Source organism: Rhineura floridana, chromosome 6 (genome assembly GCF_030035675.1).
Source record: "Rhineura floridana isolate rRhiFlo1 chromosome 6, rRhiFlo1.hap2, whole genome shotgun sequence".
NCBI lineage: Eukaryota > Metazoa > Chordata > Lepidosauria > Squamata > Rhineuridae > Rhineura > Rhineura floridana.
The window spans coordinates 91,451,191-91,479,006 of NC_084485.1; the positions used below are offsets into that span (position 1 = coordinate 91,451,191).

Sequence of the window (27,816 nt, forward strand, 5' to 3'; positions counted from 1 at the left end):
AAAAACAGGTGTATGTTGATCGAGAGCAACAAATGAATGGACAATGTCCATAGCCACTTCTGACTAGTGTGGACGTGGATACCTTATTCCCTAGGGAGGGAGGTTGGAAAGAACAAACAATTATCTGTTTTCCGAATTGGTTTTGTCTTGGAAATATAAACTTCAAGTGCTCTTCGCACATCAAGAGAGTGCCAGGCTTTCTCTAAAGGGTGGACAGGATTCGGACAAAAGGACGGCCATACCAGCTCTTGCTGGCAATGGAAGGTAGACGACACTTTGGGATGAAAGGAAGGAACAGTACGTAGGACTACTCTATCCTTATGAAATATACAAAAATTTTTATGGACGGATAGGGCATTCAACTCAGACACTCTACGGGCCGAAGTGATGGCCACGAGAAACAAGACCTTAAAGGAGAGAAGACGGAGGGAAACCTGACCCAGAGGTTCAAATGGAGGTCTTTGAAGTGCTGACAAAACTTTATGTAAATCCCAAGTTGGGTAGCGGTGCACCGTAGGTGGTGCTGTTATCGTTGCACCCCTGAGGAAACGTTTGACGAAAGGGTGAGATCCGATCGGATTATCCAAAGATCTGGAGAGGATTGCCGACAAGGCCGAAACTTGGCGCTTCAGGGAATTTGGTCTGAGACCCAAAGATAAGCCATCTTGTAGAAAAGACAAGATCTGGTTGACCCCCGGCTGCCGAGGAAGCATTCCTTTCTGCCGTGACCAGGATGAGAAGGCCTTCCATGTGCTCCCATAAATTCTGAGCGTGGAAGGGCGTCTAGAAGCCATCATAGCTTCCAATACTTCGGGAGAGGTGTCCTTTTTCAAGAGTCTCCTCTGTTCAAGTTCCATACATGAAGCGCCCACTACTCTGGATCCGGGTGCCGGAGCTGTCCCTGAGAGAGTAGGCCCCTTCGCACTGGAATCTGCCATGGTGGTTCCACTGACAGGTCGAGAAGGGCTGGAAACCAAGGTCTCCGTGGCCACCACGGAGCCACTAATAGAATTGCTGATCTCTCGGCCCGAAGCTTTTTGATCACCCTGGGAATAACTGGAAATGGAGGAAAGGCATACAGTTTGTCCGGAGGCCACCAGGAAGTTAAGGCACCTGTTCCCTCCGCGCCTGGTGTCACATACCGGGAGAAGAACCTCTTCGCCTGTCGATTGTGCCTGGCGGCAACGAGGTCCACATGAATGTGGCCAAAACGTTTCACTATCTGATGAAAGGCCTCTGGGTGAAAACTCCATTCCCCTTGAAGTAACTTTTCCCGACTGAGCCAGTCCGCTTGGCTGTTGTCCTCCCCCTTGAGATATTCTGCCGCTATCGAGTCGACATTGTTCTCTGCCCACTAGAAGAGGAGAAAGGCTTCCTTCTGAAGAAGGAGGAGCGTGTGCCCCCCTGACGGTCCAAATAAGATTTGGCCGACACGTTGTCTGTTCTGACCCGCACCGCTCCCAACTGTCTGGAGATCGCGAAGTGCCTGAGGGCCAGACGAACTGCACGCAGTTCGAGGAGGTTGATTGGCAGAGTGGATTCCTGAGGCGACCATGTGCCTTGAACCACCTGCCTGTCGCATATGGCTCCCCAACCTGATAAGCTGGCATCTGATGTTATCAGGGTGTACGGTGAATCCTGGAAGGGAATGCCTCTCGGTAGGTTAATTCGTGGGTCCACCAAAACAGTGACTGTCGAACCTGTGGTGACAGAGTTATCCTGTGGTGATGTCTGGACGCTATGTCGGATTGGAAGGGCAGAAGTGCCCACTGAAGTGTGTGGGAGTGATGACGTGCCCAAGGCGTTGTTTGGAACGTGGACACCATCAAGCCGAGAAGCGTTGCCAATGTCATCAGGACCGGCGAGGGGGATGATAGGATATCCAATGATACTTGTCGAATCTTGCTGACTCTGTCTTGGGATAAAGTGAGGAGGACGTGTAGAGAGGCTATAGTCGCTCCCAAATGTGTAATGCAGTTGGACGGAAAGCGATGGCTTTTGGCTTCATTGATCAGGAAGCCATGGACCTTAGACAGGCCAGGGTGACATGGAGGTCTTCCCATGCCTTGTGCAATGATGGTGAGCAGATCAGAAAACCGTCCAAATAAGGAAATACATGAATCCCCAGAGTCCTGAGGTGTGCCACCAGAACAACCACGATCTTTGTGAATACCCTGGGAGCAGACGACAGGTCAAAGGGCATAGCCTTGAATTGATAATGGTCTTGTCCCACCGCGAAGCGGAGGTACCTTCCGTGAGGGGGAAAGATTGGTATGTGAAGGTATGCCTCCTATGTGAATCCGGAGCGACCTGAAAGGTGTTGTTGGGGCTTAAGCTGGCTGCACTGTCTATTCCAGAAAGGACGGCTGGAGCGGGCGTCGTTCTGTCTTCCCAAGGAACGTGAGCCCCGAAAGGAGTGCGACAAGAAATATGGATGGAAAGACCGACAAAAGGCTCTGCCGTCATCCCTTTTCCTGGTGGATGGCATGGCCTTTTTCTTTTCCTTAGTTTCCAAGACATGCGCGAGGGCGGTGTCCCCGAATAATTTGCCTCCCACATATGGTTCTGAGGCAAGGTTCGAGCGAGCTGCAGGGTCTGCTTCCCAGTGACGAAGCCAAAGGGTCCTTCGCGTGAAGACCCCTGCCGTCAGTGACCTTGCTGCGAACTGCATAGCATCCATGGACGCGTCTGCCATGAAGGTAACCGCCCGAGAGACCTTCAGCAGAGATTTGCGCACTCGGGTTGGGTCTTGCTGTGGGTCATCCAGCAGGTCCTCCAACCAGAGAAGAGAAGCTCGAGCAAATACCGAGGAGGCTGCTGCTGCCCTGATTGATAGCGCACTAGCCTCGTGCACTCTTCTAAGCCCCTGGTCCATCTTATGCTCAGTGGCATCCTTGAGGTGAGCATCTGAGTCTTTCGGGTTCAAAGATGGGTTCAGGAGACTGACTATAGGCGCGTCTATGAGTGGGACCTTCAACTGATCCATGAGCTGTTGTTCTAGTGTATAATATTTATTGGCGATGGAAAGTGACTTTTTGAATTGTAAAGGAATGTCGAATTCTGATTTGAGCACCTTCGGGAGAAGAGAAGGAAGCTTCAACACTCTCAACCTAGGTTTTGGATCCGGACATACTGCTGACACTCTCGAGGTGGATGGAGTAGGAGGATCCTCTGTAGAGGTGAGGGTAAGGGCTTCCATCGCCTTGCACAGCAGAGGAAGGAAATGAGCCTCTTGAAATATCCTGGTAGATAGAATCTCCTCAGATTCCGACTCCCCACTCCATTCCTCCTCATCCAAGACAATTCATTTTCTGCGTCCATAGGCTCCTGGTCAGGGAGCTGTAGATGTCTGCCTTGAGATGCCGCATGGGCATCTGGAGATGAGTGGCCAGGAGGAGGGCAAGGATCTGTCCTCAAGTGATCTGTAAGTGGGTACCTCGAGGGTTGGGAGCTTGAAGTAGTTTGAGAAGACAAGTCCCTGGCCAGATCCAATAAGAGAGCCTCTCTAAGCTGCTCCTTCAGCTGTTGAATTGAATGCGCTGACAGATGTAACTGAACAGGGCAAGCCTGATTGTGATAAGAGTAGAGCCTGTGCCCTTCAGCAGATTGAACTTGTTGACCAGGGATTGGTTCATCCAAAAACCCAGTAAACGCCTCAGGAGAGGAGGTAGTAGAAAAAATAGCATCTAAGGGAGGTTGGGGCTGGCTGCCTTCGTCATCAGACCGGAGTTCCAGGTTTCTCTGGTTCCTTGTATGGTGGACAGGAGTTTGACCACCTCTACAAGTTCGCTTATGTGGGACAGATATCCTGCCCGCCAGAATCTGAGCCTCAGCCACCTCGTGCCTGACGGTAGAGGGGCGGGCCATCGCTATTTCATAATGATCCCCTGAGGAATGAGACTGCTCCAATCCCAGTGTGGGAAGGGGCTCTGATACTGCGCCTGTTGATGCCATGCGGAGAGGCGGCTTCAACCCCTTTGAGGGGTGTTTTGTTTTGTGCGTGGCTTTCCCCATCGGGGGCACACACTGCGGGACTTATGGGGTTAATAAATGTTGCTGTTGGTGACTGACAGTGCTAGTAAACGACCTGGTGACTCTCGAAGTTTAGCAGCGGCCGGCGTCTTCCCCTCTATTGCTTCTGCGCGTCTACCTCCTCTCCCGCTACAGAGCGGGTAAAAACGAAAGCCGCTCGTAAAGAACGAGAAATAACTGGGTGTAGGCCTGAGTATCGAGCCCTGGGAAGGCTGCCGCTAAGGTTGAAGCCGCCGACGCTGTAGCTTGCTGAACGAGGAGGAACGTCAGCGAAATTAATTAGAGAGGGAGTCTGAATAGGTCGACGGCTGCCAGAGCCGCAGGGAGGGGCTGGCTGTTCCTCGCCATGGGGGAAGGTTAGAAGGAGAAGGACAGAAGGAACCTTTTTGCTTTGTTTTGTCTTAAACTATTACAGAAGGAAGAGGAATAAGAAAAACTTTGAGGGAATAATTAAGAACGAACTCACACAGAAGACTCAAACAACAGAACGCTACAAGCCTGAATCACGGAGTCAGAGAGAATCCAACCACTTTCTGTGAGGCAAAAGAGAAAACTGAGCACGGAGCAGACACAGACCAGGAACGGAGCTACAGTAAAACGTCAGCAGTACTCTTTTGCCTTCAACCACTAGGTGGAGCTAGTTACCCATCTGATATCATCTTTCCATGCACAGGAGAATAAGAAACTATTTTCATTATCGCACATCCCCCAAAAGTTACAGTATTCTGTGAGGTGGAGTCACTAGAGGATGCAGGGCAGTTTCATATTTTCTGTTTTGGGAATGCTGCATCTACAACATGTTTGCAGGAATTACAGGGCCTGATGAAAACACTGGAATGTAATGTAACAAATGTGCCACTCACTTGAATTTAGTTGCCTGTGTTGCTACGGTAACAGAGAAACCAAGGATTCCAGATGTATTCCTGCAAGTTGGGTACACATGGTATCTAAAACCAAAAGTGAGGGAGGCAGAGAGAGAGAACATCATTACATAAGCATGATTCAATGCATCTTAAGAATGTCTCGTACTAGGTTAGTTTCGTGTGAATGCTACTATTTGATTGAAGGAAACCAACTTCGATTCCTACCCTCAGTGCTTCACCGTACACGTGCCACCTGAAAATTCTGCAAAGGAAGAAGGCTACAGAAAATTCTCAAAATTTAGTGGTTTTTAAAAAAAGTTTTACTATAGATAAAACAACTAGAGGTGTTATCAATATGCTGATACTTGGCTCTCCCCGTTCCATCTTGAATTAGGAGAGACTGTGCACAGGTGCCTAGACCAAGGGATTCACCTTTTTCCCCCACAGCTGCCACACACTGGGTCAACATTTTTACCAAGCTCTTTCCTGGTCAGTCACTGCTAGTTCTTTAAGGGCTTGTGTGGATTTTTGGCTCAATGAGCATTACTTTACACTTGCTTACATTGAACTGCATTTGCCATTTCGATGCTCCTTCAGCCAGTTTGGAAATATCCTTTTGGAGCAACTCACAATCCCTACTCACTTTCAGCTGTGAACAGTTTTGGTGGCAAACATGGCCACCTCACTGCTCACCCCTAACCCCAGATCATTTACGAACAAGTGAAAGCACTGACCCTTGGGAAACTCCACTTCGCGCATCCCTCCACTGTGAGAACTGTCCATTTATTCCTACTCTCTGCTGCTTGTACTTTACACTGCCACTGGTCCGTAAGAGAACCTGTCCTTTTAGTCCATGACACTAAAGCTTAAGGAATCTTTGGTGAGGAACTTAACAAAAGCTTTTTGAAAGTTCAAGTCCACATTGTCTACTAGATTGCTCCCATCCACGTGCCTAGTGAGGCTCCTCACTTCCCATGGGGCAGCTGAACAGAAACTTACCCCAGAGTTTGCTTTGTTCGCAGGAAGTCAAAACACGGCTCCTCCATGTACATCTGAAATTCAGTAATATTTCAATCGAGGCAGGCTTTCTGCATTTCCCCTCCCTTCCCCATAAAAAGCAATATTTAAGGTTCAGGGCAGATTATTTTCAACAGGAAAGTGATTATTTTTATTTTGAAGCCAGCTATTAGAAGAGTCTACCATCCTAAAATATACAATACTTGCCCCAAATTACCTTGCATCACATAATTTCTGGCTAGTTAGTAGGAAGGCCAGATCTCTTCAGAAAAGATAGCAGTTGACAGAAAAAAGGGTCATGCATATTCCAGTTTCAAGAGGGGTTGTGCATACTCCAGATACTTCTATCTACACATGTAAATAGCAACTAATCTTGCATATCCTTTAATTCCCTAATGCTTTAAGTCGGATTCCTGCATTAAGCAGGGGGTTGACTTGATGGCCTTATAAGCCCCTTCCAATTCTACTATTCTATGATAATGAATATACTTTTCCCCTGTAGAAAATATGTTCTAACTTTTACCCTGCATATTGTATCTAATTTCAAAAAAAGCATGGCTAGAATCTTGACTGAAGACTTAGAAACCAACCAATCTCAAGGTCCTTCTACAATAAGAGTACCTCAGTTGCATATTAGCTTTCCCCGTAACTTTTTCACATGTGTCTTGAATTACATTAGCACAGTGTCCCATCTGCATATATTAGTAGTGGTGGTGGTGGTGGTGATGAAACACCTGTGGTGGAAAAGTGTGGCATCTTTACATAACAGGAAGTGAAGGCTCAGATTGTAGGCTGTGTTCCAGATATACACGTTACCATGCAATAAACTGATTTAGAAAGACCTGTAAGATGGGGACTTTAAAAAGGTCAACAACGTGTGCTTCATGTAACCTAGGAAGATGCCAAATACTGAGCCAGACCATTGGTGTATCTAACTCTGGACAGTCTACACTGCCTGGCAGCAGTGCTCCAGGATTTGAGACTTGGGTCTCTCCCACAGTCCTACCTGGAGATGCCAGTGGTTGAACCTGGGACCCTCTCCATGCAAAGCATGTGCTCTCCCACTGAGCCATGACCCTTCCCTTACATAACTACCAGTTCCTGTATTAGTCAACCACTTGCCTCTCCACACTCTTTCTTGATTTTCCATCTACTGTCCCAGTACAAATGTCTGCACAAGCCTCCAGAACATGGTCTTCCATGGCTTGTTTTGCACATGTGCTATCTAAATGAATATTTACTCAAGTGTTGTAATTTTTATATTTACAATGATGCAGGCCAGAGATTAACCTGTTTCAGCTTTTGGAAAGCAATCCGAACTTACCACAAGCAATTCCATGAGAGAATATTCTCTTAAACTCCTGGGTCCAGACTAAAGAGAAGCAACAACAAAGATTTCATTCAATATGAAGTCCAATTTATAGTTCTTTATACTGCTATCTGTTATCTCCAACGAGGAAAGATCTGGAAATTATCTAAATCACCGAATACATTACAAACCCATAAAAAAAGGTCACATTGGCACTTCAGCCTCCCATTCGTTCCTAAAAACCAGGGTGCATGGGGAGAGGGTGAAACATACACTACCCAACACATGGAAGCTCTAACTATGCAGAGGTGACTGTTAGTAGTTTCTAGCTGCACTGGAAGCAGAGGATTCTTGAGTTGGCTCTGAAATCTGGAGAAAAAGATATGCTTAGCATGTGGCCAGTGTTGCCGTGACCCCCTTCTCCAAATTTCTAAGTGGTTGCAGGGCTATGACAACGCTCCTTATAGCATAGCTAGAGGCTACAGGCTCTATATGGTTAAAGCTGCCATGTTATTAATTTTTTTAAACTGGCTATTGAGTAATTAGTGACAGTTTGCTTCCTCCCTAAGGAGGCCTGCAGTTTTATAAAAGCATAAACCACTGATCTTTTTATATCACTTCAAGATAGGCCTCTCTCTTTTTGGTCAAGTTTAATGGCAGTTTCTTCATTACATCACATTCTATAGCGGACTCAAGTGGCAAACGTTCTTCCTAGACCTAGATTGTACCACTTCAGATTACAGGTGGAGGGGGGAGAGTTGTATGTTTGACTGCTCCACCATGAAAAATGAATTCTTCACACAGAAAATAGGCAAGTCAGGGAGAAAGACTCAGGCTAGCCTTCTCCTTGACATGTTATATGCATACCCATTTTTAAAACAAAATGCAGACCAATTTAGGTATGTCAGGTCAGACAATTTCTCAATTTAATGTAAGCAAGCATGCAAGGCTCAATTACAAAGTGTGGGAGGGTATGGCAAGTGGGAAAATGATACAAATCAAGCCTCTTTCACATATGTTAGAACATTTATATGTAAGAAGCTTCCATCTGCTCCCAGCTGACCATTGTGTTTAAACCATTTGCACAGATTACTTAATAACTTGTCCAAATTATAGAGGAGTGCTACTAACTATGAGCAGCAAGTGCACCCGCTATTTACACCACAGCACCTGGTAGTAGACTGTCACTTCAGAATTTGCATCTCCTTTGTTAAGTGTTTTCACTTTGCACAGTAGATGAGAACTTGGCAAGTCCATCACCCGGAACTGAACTGGACACGGATGTACTAAAGGAAGGAACCTCAGTTTTCTGAAAAGAGTCCAGACATCAAAGCATCAGCTGTCAACTCACTCCTTAACCCAAACACACCAGTGTCTAGGCACTCTGATATTTTAAGTACTAGGTCAAGAAGACTAAAATCACATTGATGAAGACCTGCATAATATGAATCAGAAATACCTAATTTTAGGAAGAACCTGTGTTTTTTTAATAGGGCTGCAATGTTTAATAGATGAACTGGTTAGATAAATTGATTGCAAAACCTTTTAAATGACTAAGTAAGTGTCCTAATTAATCTGACAGTATGTTTTTAATACAAACACCATCTTAAGAGGCACCCCCTCCCTCTTCTCACACAGGTGGGAATGCCTCTAGAATGACACTTGCTATGACACTTGCACAGCATTTACCATTTACAAATTTAATTAACCTATTAAACTCATGATTAAGCAATTAAAATAACTTTAAACTGGCTTGCAGTCCTAGATTTTAGCAGTATATTCTCTTCTCAAGTTTTGATCATAGCTTAATATTGTATTTGCTAACATAAAAGAATAGATATACTCACTCAACAACATAATCCAGAAATTCTTTTGATTCCTAAAAGATAATTGATAACTCATTTTGCTATTGTGTAAATATATTTAGAGGTATATGTCTTAGCACAAAACAGTATTCTGCTCACACTCAAATCTGTCACTCTCAACACAGAGGAAATAGACTGGATAGAAAGAATTTGTAGCCCATTTGCAGGACCCCCCCTCTGCAGAAACCCTGATCCCACCACACATGCTTACCACCAATGTGCAATCATAAGTCCTTTTCCCTGTTACTCTTTACTGGTCTATACATGAATCTACTGAGGATACTTTTCACCATGAAAAAAGTCCCCTCCAGTATTACTCTGGGGACTTTTGCCTCAAAACCTTGAGACCAGGAGACAATCCAATGGTCACTCTTTATGAACAGCAACCATTTTGCCACAGGACACAAAACAAACACTTTAGCAGGTGCTCATCACACTACAGCAGTAAAACATGGGTTTGGCAAATCCTTTGTTAAACTTCAAAGAGAAGCACTGAGAGAAAATGTGTCATGTGGGAAACATTTTTCCATGCATGCAACATTGGCGGAGTAACATCACATAGCCAGAGAGCCTTTTTGGCTTAGGGCGGTATATAAATAAAATAAAATAAATAAATAATAAATAATAGCTCTGGAGCACCTGATCCTGGCATGAGAACCTTCTAGGCATTTGGACCAGCACATACAGAAGACAGAGCAATTTGACCCTCCATCACATCGGCTGCTTGAACAGAGAAGTGCCCTTCTTTGGAAGCTGCAACTGCTCTCTCACATGGAGTGTGATGGCCTCTCTTCTGCAAGGCTTAGTCCGAAAGCAGCAATGAACAGATATCATCAATCTGGGGGCAGGAATACCCACTAGTTTTTGCACTGTGGTACTAGCCCTGTCTCAGCATGGCAAGTCATAGGTGAATAAGCCTATGCTACTTCTAGCTATTTATCATCAACATAAAGGAGGCAAAAGCAGCTTATAAATCTGTACTCACACTGCTTGTGAAGTTTCCTTGGACAAGGCCTTCTGCAAAGAGCTGAGATTTGAAAGCCTTCACAAACAATAGCAGAGAATCTATGGAGAGGCCCTTCATAAGTGTCTCATATTTGTCCATCATAGACCACCTGCCATGTTCCAGTATTAAGAGGCGCATATCTCTGTGGCCAAGCAGAAATACAGTTAAATACACATTCACTGAAAGAGACTTTTTGTCTTACCGTGAAATAGCCTTCTGTGTGTGTGTAAAGATGATCTCAGGTGGGTAATGAGCTCCACTTAGTGGCTGAAGGCAGAAAGATGCTGATAGATTTTTCTAAGAGTCCTCTGGTCTTCCTTTGATTCTTGCTCAGTTATGCAATGACAAGCAGAAAATCTCCTATACTAATCAATGTCCTTTAAAACAAAGTCTGCCATGTACTCTCTGCTAAGAACATAAACGCATGTAAAGACAAATATCATCAGACAACATTAGGGAGAGGCTCTGAGATCATCTTTACATGCATGTAGAAGGCTGTTTCCCGGTAAGACTAAAGGTCCCTTCTCCAGTGCATGTAAAACTGATCTCAGGTGGGACATACCCAAGCTGACCCATACAGGGTGGAAATCAAAGGCCAAATTGTCTGTTACCATGGAAGAACATGTTGTAACACTTTTCTTCCTAATGCCACCTCAGCCAAGGCATACAAATCAGTATTGTAATGTTTAATTAACATATCCAGATTAGCCCACACAGCCACTCTGCATATCTCACTTAGAGGAGCATCAAGTGCAAACGTGGCTGTGGTTGCTGCAGCCCTAATGGAGTGAGCCACAATCTGTGCTGGTGGTGATAGGTTAAAAGAAGTGTATGCCAAAGCTGTGCATGCTTTAATCCATTGTGCTAGCATGGAAGAGACTTTTTCCCAGAGAGGCTGGATGGAAAAATACAAATAGTGACTCCGATTTATGGAAGGACTTCATCCTAGAAATATATACTTGCAGGGTCCTCCACACATCCAGGGAGTGCCATGCTTTTTCAATAGGGTGAACTGGGGATGGACAAAAGGAGGGTAAAATAAGTTTCTGCTAACAGTGAAAGGAAGACAGAACCTTATGCCGAAAAGAAAGGACAGTCCACAGGACCACCCTGTCCTTATGAAAGGTACAGAAATGCTTATCCACTGAGAGGGCACTGAGCTCAGATACCCTGCGGGCTGAAGTGATAGCAACCAGAAACAAAACTCTGAAAGATAGTACACGGAGAGAAACGGATTTTAGGGGCTCAAAGGGAGGTTTCTGAAGAAAAAGCCTTTAGCACTTTATGCAGGTCCCAGGTAGGGAATCGATGTTGAATCGGAGGCATTGTCATTGGGGCTCCTAGTACAAAGTGCTTTAAGAATGGATGCGAACCTATTGTTTTGTCCAGAGAAGGTGATAGTACTGTAGATAAAGCTGAAGCCTGTCATTTGGAGTGTATTAGGCCACAACCCCATAGATAAGCCATCTTGTAAAAATGCCAAACCCTCTTGTATGCCTCTTGTATCTTAAGGTGGATGTTCTTTTTTTGAGCACCATGCCAATAAAACATTCCATGTACCTTAATACAGTTGGATTGTAGACAGGCATCTAGATCCTATCATGGTATCAACGACTGCCACAGACAGATCTGAGTTGATCAATCGTCACCATTCAATATCTAGATGTGAAGGTTCAGCCACTCTGGATCTGGATGATATAGATGGCCCTGAGACACCAAGGTGGAGGCTGTGTTACAGTGCAGATCTCTGAGAACCACACTCTGCAAGGCTAGTATGGCACTACCAACAGAACTCTTGCTCCCTCTTCTTGGACCCTTCGAAGCACTCTTGGTAGAAGCAGGAATGGCGGGAAGGCGTACAACAGGTCTAGTAGCCATTGGGAGATACGTGCATCTGTAGCCTCCAGAGTAGGCTCCATGTACCTAGAGAAGAATCTAACTGGCGATTGTGGTGAGTCACAAACAGGCCTACAGCAATATTTCCCAAGTAGGATACCAATCTTCTGACTACTTTTGGATGTAGCTTCCATTCTCCATTGAGCACCCGCTCCCGACTCAGCCAGTCTGCTTGTATGTTCCCCGTGCCCTGTCCATGTTCTGCCACCAGGGCTCTAGATGATCCTTGGCCCAATTGAAGAGGAGCCACACCTTCTCCTGGACTGCTCTGGATCTCGTGCTCCCTTGCCAATTGACATTTGCCTTGTCAGTCCTTATCAGTATTGCCCTCAGTGGCATGATTGCAATCAAGTGTTGCAATACCAGTCTTACTGCACACAGCTCCAGAAGCTTGATTGAAAAAGAGGTTTCCTCCCGAGACCACAACCCTTGCATTGTATGACCCTTGCAAATTGCCCCCCAACCAGAGAGGCTGGCATCTGTAGTTATTGTTTGAGAAGGATTGTGAAATGAGACCCCCCCCTTGTATCCACCACAGTATGGATCTGTTGACTCTGAAACACCCTCAGGTGGAGGCAGGAAGCAATGCTGGACTGGAAAGGTAAAAGTGCCCACTGAAGTTGACGAGAATGATGTCTCATCCATGGGGTTGTCTGTATTGTTGAAACCATGAGACCTAACACCGCTGCCAGGTGCATTAGATCTGCTGAAGTCTCCTTCAGAAGAGCAGCAGCTGCCTGTTGCATTTTGTTGATCTTCACATGTGAGTGACAATGTTCCCCGAACAGTGTCCAGCTCTGCTCCCAAGTGCTGTATCTATTTGCTTGGACAAATGTTCCTGGTTGGTTAAGAACCCATGATCCTTGAGACATGCTAGCATCACCTAGATGTCTTCCCATGGTTTTGTCAGAGTGGGGGAATGTATTAGTAGATTGTCCAGGTAAGGATAGAAATGCACCCCCTGAAGTCTGAGATGTGCCACTAAAGGCACCAAGATTTTGGTGAATGCTCTAGGGGCCAATGAGAGACCATAGGGCATTGCTCTGTATTGGAAGTGATGATTGTTGATCGTGAACCGCAGGAAGCACCTGTGGGGCCTGTATATGGGCACGTGTAGGTAAGCCTCCTTGAGTTCTATTGAAGTGAAATATTCCCCTTGGTGAAATGCATCCTGGATGGACAACAGAGTCTCCATCCTGAATTTGCGGTACCTGATGTATGATGTATGATGAATTTCAGATCCAATACTCCCCAGCCGAGCCATCTTTCTTGAGGACTGTTAAGAAAATTGAATAGATGCCCTGGAATCTCTCCTGGGGAGGAACAGGCTCTATTGCTGCAGTGATGAGAAGATGGCGAATGGTCTCCTGAACCCTAAGCTGCCTGTCTGTGGAAGATGACAGGGGAGATGAAATAAAGTGTGTTGGAGGGGAAGAAATGAGCTCTAGCCAGAGCCCCAGCCTCAGAGTTGGAAGGACCCAGAGATCCGATGTGATGAGTTGCCATCTGTGGGAAAAGGTCTGTAAATGTCCTTCCACTGCCAGTTGGGGAACATAAGAATTGCTGCTTGCCTCCTCTTGCAGTGACTGAGCCAAACTGACTAAAGAATCGCTGATGGCCCCTATTGTTGATGCACTGGCGGTACCAGAAGGGTTGTGATGCACAAGCCTCTCTACCCCTACTGTAGGACCTGGAACCACAAAAGGATTGAATGTGAAAATACAGATGAGGCACTCTGCGAGAAAAGCATTGCTCCTCCTTCTTGGATGAGGGCATTACCTTGCTCTTATCCCTGGACTCTATCAGTACCTTGACAAACGCTGCATTTCCAAAGCGTTTGCCTCCAACATAGGGCTCTGATGCCAAATTCTTACAGGCTGTCTCGTCCACTTTCCAATACTGAAGCCATAGGGACTGCCTAGTGAAGACCTCTGCTGTTAGTGCTGCCACAAACTGCATGGCACCATAGACGCATCTGCCATACAGGCTACAGCCCTTGCCACCTTGCGAGTTTCTAGTCCAAACTTGATCCTGTTGAGGGATATCTAACAGTTCCTCCAACCACAGTAACAAGGCTCAGATGGATGCAGTTGCTGCCACCCTGACTGAGAAGACACTGGCTTAATGGACTCACCTAAGCCCAAAATTAATCTTCCACTCCAGGAGATCTTTCAACTAGTTATCTGAATCTTTCAGATTCAAAGATGGGTTCAGGAGGCCCCCAATGGGGACATCCACTAGGGGAAGTCAAAGGTGATCCATCCACTGTTGTTCTAGAACATAATGCTTGTTATCTATAGCCACAGACTTCTTATTTTGTAATGGAGTGTTGAATTCAGAGTTGAGAATTTAGGTAATAAGGTGGGCAGCTTCACTGCTCTAGATTTGCGCTGATGGTGTGGGTACACTGTGGCGATTCTGGAGGAAGAAGTAGGTTGAAAGTCATCCTTGACCTTCAGGTCCAGAGTCTCCACAGTCTTACAAAGCAGTGTTAAGGAAGTGCGAGTCTTGAAACAGTCGGTTGGAGACTAGTTCTTCTGAATCGGAAGTGCTGCCTCATTCTCCTTCGTCCAAGACCAGTAAATCTTGCTCTTGATTATCCTGTGTGTCCTGCTTGGTCTCCCTAGGTTGGACATTGTGTAGCCTTGTTGCCAGCCCTTGGTGAGTATCATGAGAGCTTGGGGAGGAGGTGTTACTGCAGTTGCAACCCCTCCTAATGTCGCATTAGACTGGGATGATCCCCGTCCATACTGATGCAGCCTTTGCGAGGTTGCTGGAAATTGCTGAGGTACTGCTAACTGAGGAGTGGACTGTTGAGGTGCTATTAGGTTTGCTCTAGAAGCCAGTTCCCTAGAGAAGTCTGCCCATAGCAACTCCCTTAGGTGTTGGAGTGTCTGTGCAGACATTGCATGAAAGGGTGTGGGCTGATACGAAGTGGAAGTAGTAGTTTCAGCTCTTGTGGTCTCTAATTTCAAGGTCTGAGGTCCAATGCTGCTAGTCTGGACAGTGCCCTGAGCCAGTTGACAGGTGCCGTCCATGAAGTCCCTAAATTCCTCAGGGGAGGACGGAGAGGAGAACACTGCTTGAAATGAGTTGGCCTGTAAATGCTCCTCCTCATCTCTGGATAATTGCTCCTGTATGCGTAGGGATCTGTGCAGTGCCTTCTGGATGGCACCATCTGCACTGCAATAGCCAGTGCTGGACTACCTCCCTCACTGCCTCTTCCACAGTGCTCCCATGCACTGGTGATGGGAAAATTTTAAGGGCCATGTGAGCCCAGTCCCCTATCCCACAGGCCAGCTGTACTTAGATGTGCTTCCATTGTCACCCTGCCTGCATCTATGACCATGTTGGGGAGTGATTGTGCCAGCACAAAATTCTGCTTTACTGAAGGCAAAGCTGTGCTTTGCTGTGCTGAGCACTGGTGTGGCAAAAGCACTTGGGAGTTCTGAAGCAGGTCGAGTAAATGGTGAAAAGACCTGCTTATGACATTGGGTAAGGTCCACTGACTTAGCAGTAGCCTTCCCCATGTCCAAGAACTCAACCACTGTTGGCAGAGGAGAGCACTTGCTTATTGGGATTTACAGGGACAGTGGAACAAATGGTTTTTTTTTCTCCTTTGGGAGGATTAACAAGTGGAGGAGAGAAAATGTTCCAGCAGTGGCAGGAAATGGACTTCAATGTGCATAAAAAACAATTGCTGGCAAAGAGCTGAAGTAATGAAATATAATAATTAAAGCACAGCAATCCTAAAATGTCAGGTGGGAAAAAAGACACAGTGGCAGTAAACAAAATGGCGGACGGAGCTTTCCCACTTTTAGAGATAGACTAAAAGGCCCGCCGAGGGAAAAAACGAGCAAAAGTCCAGACAAGGGTCAGGTGAGGAACAGCAACAGCTAAAAGAGGAATTCAGTGGATACAGAGAAAGGCAAGGATTAGCTTTTTTTATATATAACAAAGATAAAGGCAAGAACAAAAACTGACAAACAAGACTATACTATAGGCCTGAACCAGGTAATCAGCAGAGAGCACACAATATCACTCTGGTGAAGGCAGAAAGATAACTGGGCAACAGAGTCAAGGGAAGACCAGAGGACTCCTAGAAAAAAATCTATCAACATCTTTCTGCCTTCAGCCATAAGATGGAGCTCATTACCTACCTGAGATCAGCTTTACATGCAGGGAGAAATGGGTGGACTCTGAAGCTTATCCTATAAGCTGGATCCCAGCACAAAAGCAAGCTAAGTATGTGCAACGGCATTTATTTGAAATACAAATGCTCAAATCCCGCCACCTCTTCCTCCCTACTTTTAATAAAAAAAAGATCAAGATCTCCCTCAGAACAGACGCCTGCCATTCTTTTACTTCATGGAGACTGTGGTATACATAGACTGTTGTATATAAATAATAATAATAATTATTATTTATTTAATTTGTATCCCGCCCTTCCTCCCAGCAGGAGCCCAGGGCAGCAAACAAGGCACTGAAAACACTTTAAAACATCATAAAAACAAATCTTAAAATACATTAAGACAAAACAGCATTAAAAACATTTTAAAAACTTTTTTAAAAGGGTTAAAAACATTATTAAAAACATATTAAGCAATTCTGACACAGACACAGACTGGGATAGCTCTCAACTTAAAAGGCTTGTTGAAAAAGAAAAGTCTTCAAAAGGCACCGAAAAGATAGCAGAGATGGCGCCTGCCTAATATTCAAAGGGAGGGAATTCCACAGGGTAGGTGCTAAAGGTCGGTTTCCTATATTGTACAGAACAAACCTCCTGATAAGATGGTATCTGCAGGAGGCCCTCACCTGCAGAGCGCAGTGATCGACTGGGTATATAAGGGGTAAGACGGTCTTTCAGGTATCCTGGCCCTGAGCTGTATAGGGCTTTGTACACCAAAACTAGAACCTTGAACTTGGCCCGGTAATAAGAGTAGGGACCTTCCAAAATGTGCCCGAGGGACTGAATTAGGGGATGGAGGGGGGACACAAAACCATTTCCCCAGAAGTAGCCATACTAAGCGCCGGGAGGCTAAACCCACTCTTTCCTTCCAAGCCAATGGTAGTGGGGGCAAGAAACAGGCTCAGAGTGCCATCTTAACCTCCCTTTCCCCCAAGGCAACAGCTGGGGGAATGAGTTTCCCTCACAGTTCAATCCCCCCACAATGCGAATTGTGTTTTTTTTTTAAAGGCACAATTTTTACAGAGTTAACGTATGGCATGTCTCTATGATGTGTTCTCTGGCCACAGAGCCATATCATATCCAAAGCAACTGGGTGGGGGAGCTTACAGCCCATTGTGGGTTGGGACAAATAATTTATTTTCCCTTCTCAAAGGTATCATCTGCATGCTGCCAGAGATATATATTGGTAGCAGAGGGAAGTGTGCATTCATCACCATGGGATGTTTGGGAGGGAGGAAGCAAACTGTTTCCCCCTCCCAAATATCTTCCTGCAAGGGTAAGGAATCTTTACTGTCAGTAGAGATTCTCTCTCCTGCCCTGGTTTGGACTCCCAGCAGATGATCCACTTCACTAACAGATAGATAATTAGAATGTTAATTTTATTCCAGGTTCTCAACAGTGAAGCAGGCAATTCCTTTAGATGTGCCAGGTGTTTTATTTCAGGTCTATTACACTGCATACTGTTTTTGAAATAATCCCCCACTTTTCCAAAGACAGCTTATCAGACAGCCACGGGCATCTTCAGTTTGGGCAGCGGAAGAAAGAGGAATTCAAAAGCTCCATTGTGTGCAAGGAGCCGATCACATAACTTTTTGGCTCACAGCCATAGCGCTGTAAACACAGGTGATAAACAGAACACAACAATATGTTGCTGTGAAAAGCATCAATGCAGGTGACCAGTGCAGTGCATCACAAGAACACCATTTACAAAGATTGACCCTAGAATCAGGAGTTCATGCTGCAGCTGTTTCAAACTACCCTCAGAACATATGAGGGCTAGAAAGTACAGAGTTTTCACATAAAGCGTGGAAGGTGAAGCGCAGCCTCCAGGTATTCCCAAGAGGCAACACATGGACACGTTGTAAATCTCCCTGGCTTCTAGTCTCTGTCTTGACTCCACAGCTCTCCTGTTCATTTCTTTTTCCTATCACTCAGCTCCTTGCCAAAAATACTCTACAGAGGACAATGGAATTCGACTGAAAGTAAAAGAAGCATACTCATCCACATGCCCAAAATTATGTAATCTATTCCAAAATCAGAACTGAGCATAAGCCCAAAATTGCCTGTAACTGCAAAAGCCCAGACATTCCTTATTGTTTCAAACACTTACTTGGCTAGTGTCTCTGGCTTGATGAGGATGTTGAAGTAAGTCTTTTTCAGCTGTTCAGTTATCATTTCAAAAACTTCCGGAGTAAAACTGAAGTCTGCTAAGTGGTCAATGATGAGTTGAAACAGCAGCTACAACAAAAAATTAAAACTCTGATTTCCTACAGCAGTCAGACTAAACAGGAATATTTTTCAAAAAGGAATCCAAAGGACAAAATCCTGCCAACACTTACAGGTAGCTTGTGATTGAATCCTTTTACACGAATGATCAATCCATGCTCTCCTGCTACCAGCTTGTACTCCAACTGAGCAACATCCGCTTCATAAGCAGGTTCAGCAAGGTTGTGAGCAAGGATGTTTACAAATGTATCAAAGAGCACCACGCTGTCCACAATAATTTATGATGAGAAACAAAGGTAAGAATGTGAGTTTCTTTCATAGTACAACTCTGTGGAATTATACCATTCATTCAAAATAGCAAATTTCAGTCCATAAATCAACATATTTATAAAAGATCATAAAACACCAGACCCTTTTAGATAATGAGCTGCTTAGTAGCCACTATGGTTTTATGCAATGCAGTCTAAAAATATGGCATCTGGGACTTCACCATTGCCCACCACCTACTATCCTATGTTAATTAGTTACAGGGATGCTTTTAAGCAGCACAGACTCTTGCCCAGAGCCTAACAGAATACCTTGGTTAAATATTTTATTTAAAATGTTTTTTTACAGCAGAAAAATAAAGCTAACCAAAGGACATTAAAAAAGACTGCAATCCTTACTTCTCGGCAGACTGCTGGATCAGCGGCGAGATTAGATGGAAACGGATATAAGCTGAAAGAAATGGTTACAAAGAGCTATAGCATACAATGGGGAGCTTTCATCAGGCAGTTATTTCTCTTCAGGACCTCCTGACCCATGGTTCCTACTCTTTTTTAAACACATGGTGAGACCTACCACTGTTAATTAAATACGACATCTGTAGGGCATGCTGATATACAATCAGACAGAGCTTTTAAATCCTTGATTAGCAAGTAGTCTCTCCCAACATTGGGAGGGGAGGGTATCTGTACGCTGCTGGAAAGAAGAAAGGAGCACAGCTTCCTACCCAATATGGGAAGGGTGAGTCAGTACCTCTGCCACCGGCTAGCAGGAGGCAGCTGTAAAGCAGCACAATGCCACAAATCAGTGACTGAAATACTGTGCTCGAAACTTCACAGCAGACATAAAGAAAATGGTAACCACAGTTTAAGAAGCATCTCAAGCCCAAACACAATGATTGGATGACAACTGAAATGTTCCATATCTTCACTTTCTAAAACACAGACACCAACACAGCTAAGCTATGCATGGCAAGCAAAAGAAAACAAAATGTTGCTTTATGATGCCACTATATTGCCTGATTTGATCTAAAGGAGGAGTGCGGAGTCTGTGGTCCTCCAAATATTGCTGGAGTACAACTCCCATTATTCCTGGCCACTGGCCACATTGGCTGGGCTAATGGGGGTTGGATTCCAACAACATCTAGAGGGCCACAGATTCACCACTACTGGTTTAAAGGTTGATACTGTTTTGTTTTAAAATACAAACACAGACATTTGTTTTGGGACAAGGAACTTTAAGATGACTGCAGATGTCATTTAAATGTCTAACAATTTCAGTAGCGAAATACATGTTCTGAAAACTACTCAAGCTGCCAGGCTGAATATGTGCCTCAGCTGTGACAACAGTTGTACCAAAAAAAATCCTAAACTTGTATGTGGATTCAACACAAGACACCAGTGTAAGAATGAGTGTCTGTGTTAAAACAACAAAAACAATCAAAATGAGTCACATGTAAAGCCCTAAGGGGAAACAGTGCTATCTTGAATGTCCACTACTTTATAGGCTAGAAATTTTATTAAGACATACATAAAATTTTTACCTTTAGGGATTTTGAATTTATCATCCTTCTTGTACCACAAACAACCTTGCTGAGTGCTCAGTATACTGACTGGATATTCTGTCTGTGGGCAGTCAGGAGCCTTCAGAGCAAAATCAGTTGCTACAATTCAGAATAAGAAGTTATTGCTTTACACCCAGAAATCAATATATCTGTCTGAAATAAATTGCCTCAAACTCATTTGTTATTGCATTCAGCAAGTTGCCGAAGTGTCAAAACACCAGTGTAAGGATTCAACTGGTACTAGCATTACAGTTATTATCAGTTGCACAAATGGGTTGCTGAGCTGATGCAGCATCATAAATTTCTGATTTTGCCATATAATGCTCCCTAGTTCTTTAAGATACAACATGATGGAAATCCATCTAAATGAATCTGTTCCATTCACTTATAAACAGAGGCAGCCTTCTTTTCATTTAAAATCTGGGACAGCTTATTAAACATGTCACACAAAAGAACCTAGTCACATTCAGCCCTATACTAGACATATATGAAACCACATCTCACTCACCAATGTATTTGTTTTCTTCAGGTGGATGCAAGTCTGGATTTAATATAAAGTCACTGGCCCACATATCTTTCCAGTGTTGATCAATATCTGTGAACGTTAGTGTTAAAAGCAGACAGACTCAGTAGAACTGCAACTGATGAAGATGTTCAACCTAGCTGCAAAGATCTGCATAGGTAAGGCGTACAGCTCTCCTGCTCTTCTACAATACACATTCACTAGATTTCCACACTGTAGCAGCAGCAGGCCACCCATACACCTGATTTATTCCTTTATCATTCATGGTCTTTTGCTAACCATGATTTAAAACATTCTCCACTACATTCTAACTCCCACTGTACCTAGCCAATGGTCATGCTGACTGGGGCTGATGGGAGCTAGAGTCCACCAACATCAGGAGGACCACAGATTCCCCATCCCTGCCGTGGTGGTTCCGTATCTCCTAAGCAGCAGGGGCTCAATGACTCATAGGCCAAACCTACTCCAATATACCAATATTGCAGAGTCTTCCATGGTCTCATTCTGCACTTGAGGTTACTTCAGGAAGACTCATTGTACCTTCAACACTGTACTGTGTACCAAACCACTTCTCCTTCAGATGACACTGGGCTTCATGGGCAGCGGACAACAGAATAAGGTTGGCATGCTGGGGTGTCAGCCGGTTAAGAGCATCAGCAATGATCTGCAAAGATAAAAGATTCAAATATATTCACATTTGCCCCCATTCATGAAAAATTACAGACCTTTATTCTACTACTACTTTGATAACAGTGCATGAAGAACAAAATCCTGAACTGGTAGAAATTGCTTTCTAAATATTAAATGGATTTGAATGTGATCCAGGTAAAAATATCTTCAAGTCCTCTCTTCTAAGGCCAGATTCACCTCACCTAATAAGAACCAACACCTAAAGAGTCCACTTACCTCTGGCTTGTATTCAAACAGAAGCTGATCTCCTGTCAGAATGTCCTCCTTTGGAAATAGCTGCATATTTTCACAAATACTTTCTACATATTCAACTGGATCAGTCTGTAAAACAAACCGGTCTGTTTCACTATCTGATCATTTGAACAATTCCCGCCTTAACCTCACATCTGGTTGAAAAAGGTGAATCCAGGCCATAAAATCCCCCACCCAGCAGTGGCTTTGCAGGTATGTGTCAAGAATCAAGTGGAACTAGTCAAGAGTTCTAGATTTCAGCAGCTTGTCCAAATGTGCACTGGCAGTTGTGCCCATCTTTTACTATACCCAATTCACTGGATTCCCAAATGCATGACAACTGCAGAAATCAATGCATGTTTTGAGGAAGAATGGGAAAGAGAACATTCATCCAAAACCCAAATAAAGTTAAAGGGGAAGAAAAAGTAACTTATGATGAAAAATTATTCCTTTGAATGCATCCTAAAGAGGGCTCCGAAACCAAATTCTTTGCTGTGAAGATTAAAGACACACATCTGCAAAAGCAATCAGAGATCTTGATAATTTCAATCAGATCTAACATTTAAAAGCATAACAAAACAATCCCATTTTATTTAAGCTAGCAGTCCAGCCTAGTAATACAGCTATGAAGACTAGATCATACAATCAGACCCCCAGCCACCATTAGTTTCAGTAAACCAAGGTAAAAAAAAGAAAGATGGGCTTTCAAATCCTATTTGAGAATATTCAAGGATGAGGAAATACCTGTTCTTGGTAATGAAATTCATTAGCTTCAATCTTCTGGATCTCTTCCCATATCCTGCGAGTAATAATAATGTGCGTTCTCAATACATCAGTCAAATTTGTCAAGAAAGGAACTATTTCCAGAATTAAAAATGCAAAAACATTCCAAGCAGTTTCTCAGCAGTCTGCCCACCATGCCAGAGGAGAGAGCTTTTGCCATTTCTCATGTAGGTCAAAGGACGCTTTATCCTATTCATGCAAAACCTGGGACTAAGGACTGGCCCTGTCTCCTTTTGCAGCTCTTTAAAAGAGTTCATTCTGCTACAACAACCTCCTAGGTCAGAGGGTGTCCTATTGGCTTCCTATTAGTAAAGAATTATGAATGAATTGCTTTGATATTTCAGTACTAAGGTTTTTTATGTATCTATTATGAAAGTGATCTGAATTGTCTTTTATAGGGGAGAGATACTATGGAAAACGGTGCATTCTTGGTGTGTTCACTGATCAACAATTTATGTTTTGTTAAGAACCACTTTGAGGGTCATGCATACAGAAAAATGGGATGCAAAGGAACTAATAATACTTCATATAGAGAGAATATTTCAGGATAGCGAATATTCCCTTAAATCAATTCCACAGGCACCTAATAGCTAATTTTCATTGCTTTTTTCATAGGGTTGACATTTTAGGTCTATAACAGCTATTTCCTCCCATCTACTATTTAGGAATAAAAAAATCAGTAGCACCTGCTGCTCAATAGAATCAAGCTACAAAGTCTCAGTTACCTTTGCTCTGGTCCTGTTTGCTGCAACATTTTCAAATACTGAAATACGACATGAGCAACCTGAAAATTGAAAGAATGCATCTTCATATGTTTGGCATCTGCAATAAGCAAAAAGAATAAGCATTTCAAGCTCTGGCTAAAATGTACCTCATAGAAATGATTGTAACCTTCATCTGTCAGAGTCACACAAATACTGAAGACGGAGTATGTGGAGTTCTGCTCAAATCCTGTCTCACCGTTTCCTCCATACAATGCAAGGGCCCAGAACCTATCAGAAAATATTAATACATCATCCTTACAAAGGATAAGAACCAGCAAAGATAGAATTATCAATACACACAAGGCCAGCACTAGCTTGCCCTGGGCCCCAGTGCATGCACGCACAACCCACCTACCTATCTCTCTTGTCTTTTGTGGCTATGCATGCTGGGCTGCCATTAACCAAGATGGTGGTAGAGGTTTCCCTAAGGGGCTGAAGCCTCCGCCGCCATTTTGGCTGAAGGCACGCATGGGTGCTACGCGCATGCATCCCTGTGCATGCATCTTGGTTAATGGCAGCCCTGCATGCGCAGCCCACGCAGCTGCAAAAAACAGGAGAAAGGTAGGTGGAACTAGCAAACGGGCAGGGGGCTGGGAAGCTCTCTCCCTGCAATCGTGGAAGGGGAGCGCTACCCCTCCCCCACCCTATCCATGGGCCCATCAGGGGTCCCTGTGGCCCTCAGCCAGGGCCTGAACTGGCCACCCTTTAGCACCCACCCTGAATACACATTTCTATTATACTGGTTGGCTATTTGCAAAAGGAAGGCTTGCCACTCCTGCAAATACCCACAGGTGAAATATTTCAACAAATAACCCCAGGGAAGGGGCAAGCAACTTTGCCCAGTGTTGGTTGTTGAAATCTAGATGAGCAAAGGGCTGATTGTATCTCTTCTTCTACCCCAAATGAATAGGGAGCTCCTAAGCTCTGATTTGATAGACTCCTCCTCCTGACATGATGGAATCACAATACAGGCAAAGGGTAAGCATTCTGGAGGGACTTTCAAAATGCTTTTGTCACGTCTGTTTCATGTAAATGTTTATGGTGCCCAATATTTGGGCTTATAAAGATATATTATGCTTATCATTCATGTTTACATCTGTTTTACAGTCTGTGGATTATCACTGCATAGTTAACAAAAGATATTTTTCTAGACAACTTACAAGCAGGACTTTTCTACCAATTCAGGATATCCTATGGTTGACTTTCTTTTACTTGATCACCAACTAAACTGACATGTTTCTCAACAGTCTGCATGACCACAGTAATATGAACATATATCTTTTAAATGAGGAAACTGACTGTTAAAAATATTTTAATTACTTCTTTCATCCTGTGTCATCACAGAAAGGAACATAGGAAGCTGCCTTATACCGAGTCAGAACTTTGGTCCATCTAGTTCAGAATTGTCTACACTGACTGGCAGCAGCTCTCCAGGGTTGCAGACAGGGAGTCTCTCCCAGCCCTGGAGATGCCAGGGATCAAACCTGGGACCTTCTGCATGCAAAGCAGATGCTCCACCACTGAGCTACAGCCCCTTCCCCAAAGCCAACTGTATTTAGGAGAGTTGAAGATGGTAGGAGAGATGCATTATTTTCACAGAGTTATCGTCCCATTATTTTTCGCAATCCTATATATTTATATATACGTATACACACGGTGTGCAATTGGCCCCAGCTCCCAGCTCTTTTGAGATGTATGTCAGAATCAGGATTCTATTATGATGATTATTAATTATCCTCTTCAAACTACTTAGGTGCCATATGATTATTAGGTTAAAAACAAACAACATAGGAAGCTGCCTTATACTGAGTCAGACCACTGGGTCTATTTAGCTCAGTATTATCCACACTGATTGGTAGCTGCTCTTTAGGGTTTCAGGCAAGAAGTCTCTCCCAGCCCTCCCTGGAATGCCAGGGACTGAACCTGGGACCTTCTGCATGCAAAGCAGATGCTCTACCACTCACAGCCCCTTCATCAGCGTCAGTCAGTTTCACTGTCAGAATACATACTTTTTCCTAAGGAATGAAAGAACACTGCCTTTGCCTTCATGTCCAACCAGCCATGAAATATAGTGAAGTGGTTTCACCCTGAAAAAAAGAGAGAGAGAAAAGGGGGGCCATAAAACATTCCTTGAAAATCCCAGTTTCCAGTCATTACAGAAAGTAGCATGTAAAATAGTCATATCCAGAATGCTGGGATTTAGGGTTGATCCCATTCCAAACTACTACAGCTGCCATAAACTGGTGGTGGTATCCAGTGGTATCTGTCTCCTGACAGAAGGGAATCTATCGACGGAATTTTCAGCAATCCCCCCTGAACCCACCCAAATCTGTTCCAGAGGATTCCCCCAACCTTCTGGAACAGATTTAAAGGGGAAGCAGCCACTGTAGTGGGACTGCCTAAAATTGCCTCTCTTGGTTCTGCTGGTGGGTTCCCTTCCATCAGCAAGACAGCTACCAAGGGATATAACCCAGTATCTTGAGAATATTCTCTCACACAGGTGTCATTTAAGCATGAATGATGCAATGATATAAATGAAAACAACAGTCTGCTTTTTCTACATCAACTATTTAATTGATTCAACTAATTCATGGTAACTTGCTTAAGGGGTTCTACCAGAGTTTAAAACTGACCTGTAATGTTGTTCTTGTGGAGGAAGAGCCCATGTGATATTTAAAGAGTGTGTTTTTCTGATTGGAACAACTAAGGATAAAGAAAAATATTAATTGTAAATGTAAAAACATGGTAAGTCCTGCCTCCATCAATATTCTCTTAATTTCTTTCTCAAAAGAAAATGTTCAAAAAGCAGACTATTTTAAACTTGCAAAATAGTTTAAAAGGCAATGTGTACTCATAACTGTTAGGACAATAGCAAGGGAGAGGAACTGGATTTGGCCCACTGGGTTCCCCCAACGCTGGTGGGCCTCACTGACAGGTGGGAGGGGGACTGTCCACCTGCCAATCACTATAACATCAAATGACAGGTTTTTCTTTGTAGCAAGCTGCAAAAATAAACTCCAAGCCAAGCAAGACTTGAAGTTACTGCCTATCAGCTATCTACCAAGGTTGCTTTCTGCAAGGATCAGCTGTGCAACCAAATTTCCCATGGGGAATTCAGTTGCTCAGTCAACCCAGCACGTTTGGAGTTACCACCTATTGGCTGAAAGACACTGACTTCACTGGAGTTCCCCATTACCTGCTTCAGCCAGGGCCTGCTCACAGGGAACTCAGTAACATAGCCAATCCCAGCAGGCTTGCTCTCACAGCCAATCAGTGGCAACAAGCTTCCAGTGCCAATGCACAATTGCGAGTGCACTTTGAGGCTCTTGATTGTGCACCGACAGCTGTGTCTTCACCTGTCTCACACCTGCTTACATATGACATCAGGTGTGGGGCAGGTGGGCATGTCATGGGGAAAATGGCATCATGGGCCAAACTGGGACCTGTGCTTCATCTAATCAGGCCCGTGACTCAGACATCCCCCACATCTGCACTAGAGGAATTGCACATTCTAATCACTCACCTCGGTAAAGTTTGTGAAAATCAGGTGTGTCAAAAGGTTCTGTCAGTTGGCTAAATGTTGGTCTGGGTAAATAACTTTAAAAATAGAAGAAAATAAGTTATACATCATTGTCTGAATCCAGAAAGGATGATCCACAAGCCTAGTTGGGTTTCCATGTATCAGTGACTTATCTGGATGCAGCCTGCCACACCAAGCACTTATTGATCCCCTGTTATGGGAGAAGCACTAATTCCAGGTGCTGGCTCCTCACTTGTTGCCATAGGCTATCAGTGTACCACCTGTCTGGCAGGAAATACCCTCATGCATAGCTGCATAGACATATCCTACAAGTATGAACAAGGATCGTTGAATTGTAGTCAATTGTTTTATCTCTGTATTATTCAGAACCACACAAAATTTGAAAGGGAAAAAAGAGAAATTGCTTCCTGCCCACAGTTCCTACAGTATGAAATTATGCCTTAAAAAATGGTCCCCCAGCTTTTCCCCCTGACAGACCACTTGAAAATGGCTGAGGGTCTTGGCAGACCATTTAACAATTTTTATGTCTATTGTAGCAATTGTAATGCACTGTGCTAGGTGATGTATGATTTTTAATTGTATTTACAGACATGCCGTGGACCACCTGAATGAAGCTCAAGGACCACTGTTTGGGAACCCGACTTAAAAAATAATCATACTGACCAGTTAACAGAGTACTTTTAAACAAATTCACTTATGCCACATGTAAAAACTAAACAACAAAAACCTTAGAGAGAAATCTAGGGCTTCTGCCTATCAAAAATGCCTTTATACACCACTTTGAAAATCAAAACTGGCTACAAACCATAAAACACACAGTATGAAAATGGACCAAAATGAAGTCCCCAAGCACCATGTTCCGACTTTACACACTGCAGGCCAAATGAACTGTGACAGCAACCTGGAGTTCCAACCTTCTTCTGTGACTTGCTTCTAATACCATCATATTTCAGTTTGAATTATTATTCCTCTTAGTCAATGTATGTGTTAAATACTGCATAATTATCTTTTTTAACAGATATACACTTATTAAAAAATCTTAAATTGGACAGT

The 27,816-nt window shown here is 44.0% G+C and overlaps 1 protein-coding gene and 1 long non-coding RNA gene across 2 annotated transcripts in view; one reads left to right on the forward strand and one right to left on the reverse strand.

Moving 5' to 3' along the window:
• The window catches only part of NRDC (nardilysin convertase), a 49,530-nt gene that overhangs the window by 5,745 nt on the left and 15,969 nt on the right, over positions 1 to 27,816 (reverse strand). The window contains exons 9-27 of the mRNA XM_061632958.1: positions 26,746 to 26,819; positions 25,856 to 25,925; positions 25,232 to 25,309; positions 23,330 to 23,450; positions 23,184 to 23,242; positions 22,420 to 22,474; positions 21,661 to 21,765; positions 21,295 to 21,418; positions 20,740 to 20,826; positions 20,211 to 20,330; positions 19,069 to 19,120; positions 18,517 to 18,667; positions 18,288 to 18,415; positions 10,072 to 10,234; positions 9,069 to 9,100; positions 8,392 to 8,530; positions 7,237 to 7,284; positions 5,895 to 5,947; positions 4,896 to 4,979 (exon numbers count right to left, since the gene is read on the reverse strand). Coding sequence (XP_061488942.1) covers positions 4,896 to 4,979; positions 5,895 to 5,947; positions 7,237 to 7,284; positions 8,392 to 8,530; positions 9,069 to 9,100; positions 10,072 to 10,234; positions 18,288 to 18,415; positions 18,517 to 18,667; positions 19,069 to 19,120; positions 20,211 to 20,330; positions 20,740 to 20,826; positions 21,295 to 21,418; positions 21,661 to 21,765; positions 22,420 to 22,474; positions 23,184 to 23,242; positions 23,330 to 23,450; positions 25,232 to 25,309; positions 25,856 to 25,925; positions 26,746 to 26,819 — 1,743 coding nt within the window. The remainder of the gene's footprint in view (positions 1 to 4,895; positions 4,980 to 5,894; positions 5,948 to 7,236; positions 7,285 to 8,391; positions 8,531 to 9,068; positions 9,101 to 10,071; positions 10,235 to 18,287; positions 18,416 to 18,516; positions 18,668 to 19,068; positions 19,121 to 20,210; positions 20,331 to 20,739; positions 20,827 to 21,294; positions 21,419 to 21,660; positions 21,766 to 22,419; positions 22,475 to 23,183; positions 23,243 to 23,329; positions 23,451 to 25,231; positions 25,310 to 25,855; positions 25,926 to 26,745; positions 26,820 to 27,816) is intronic.
• LOC133387691 (uncharacterized) lies at positions 20,766 to 27,807 on the forward strand. The gene is made up of 3 exons (XR_009763539.1): positions 20,766 to 20,912; positions 24,133 to 24,200; positions 27,352 to 27,807. It is a non-coding gene; the product is annotated as an uncharacterized LOC133387691 (long non-coding RNA).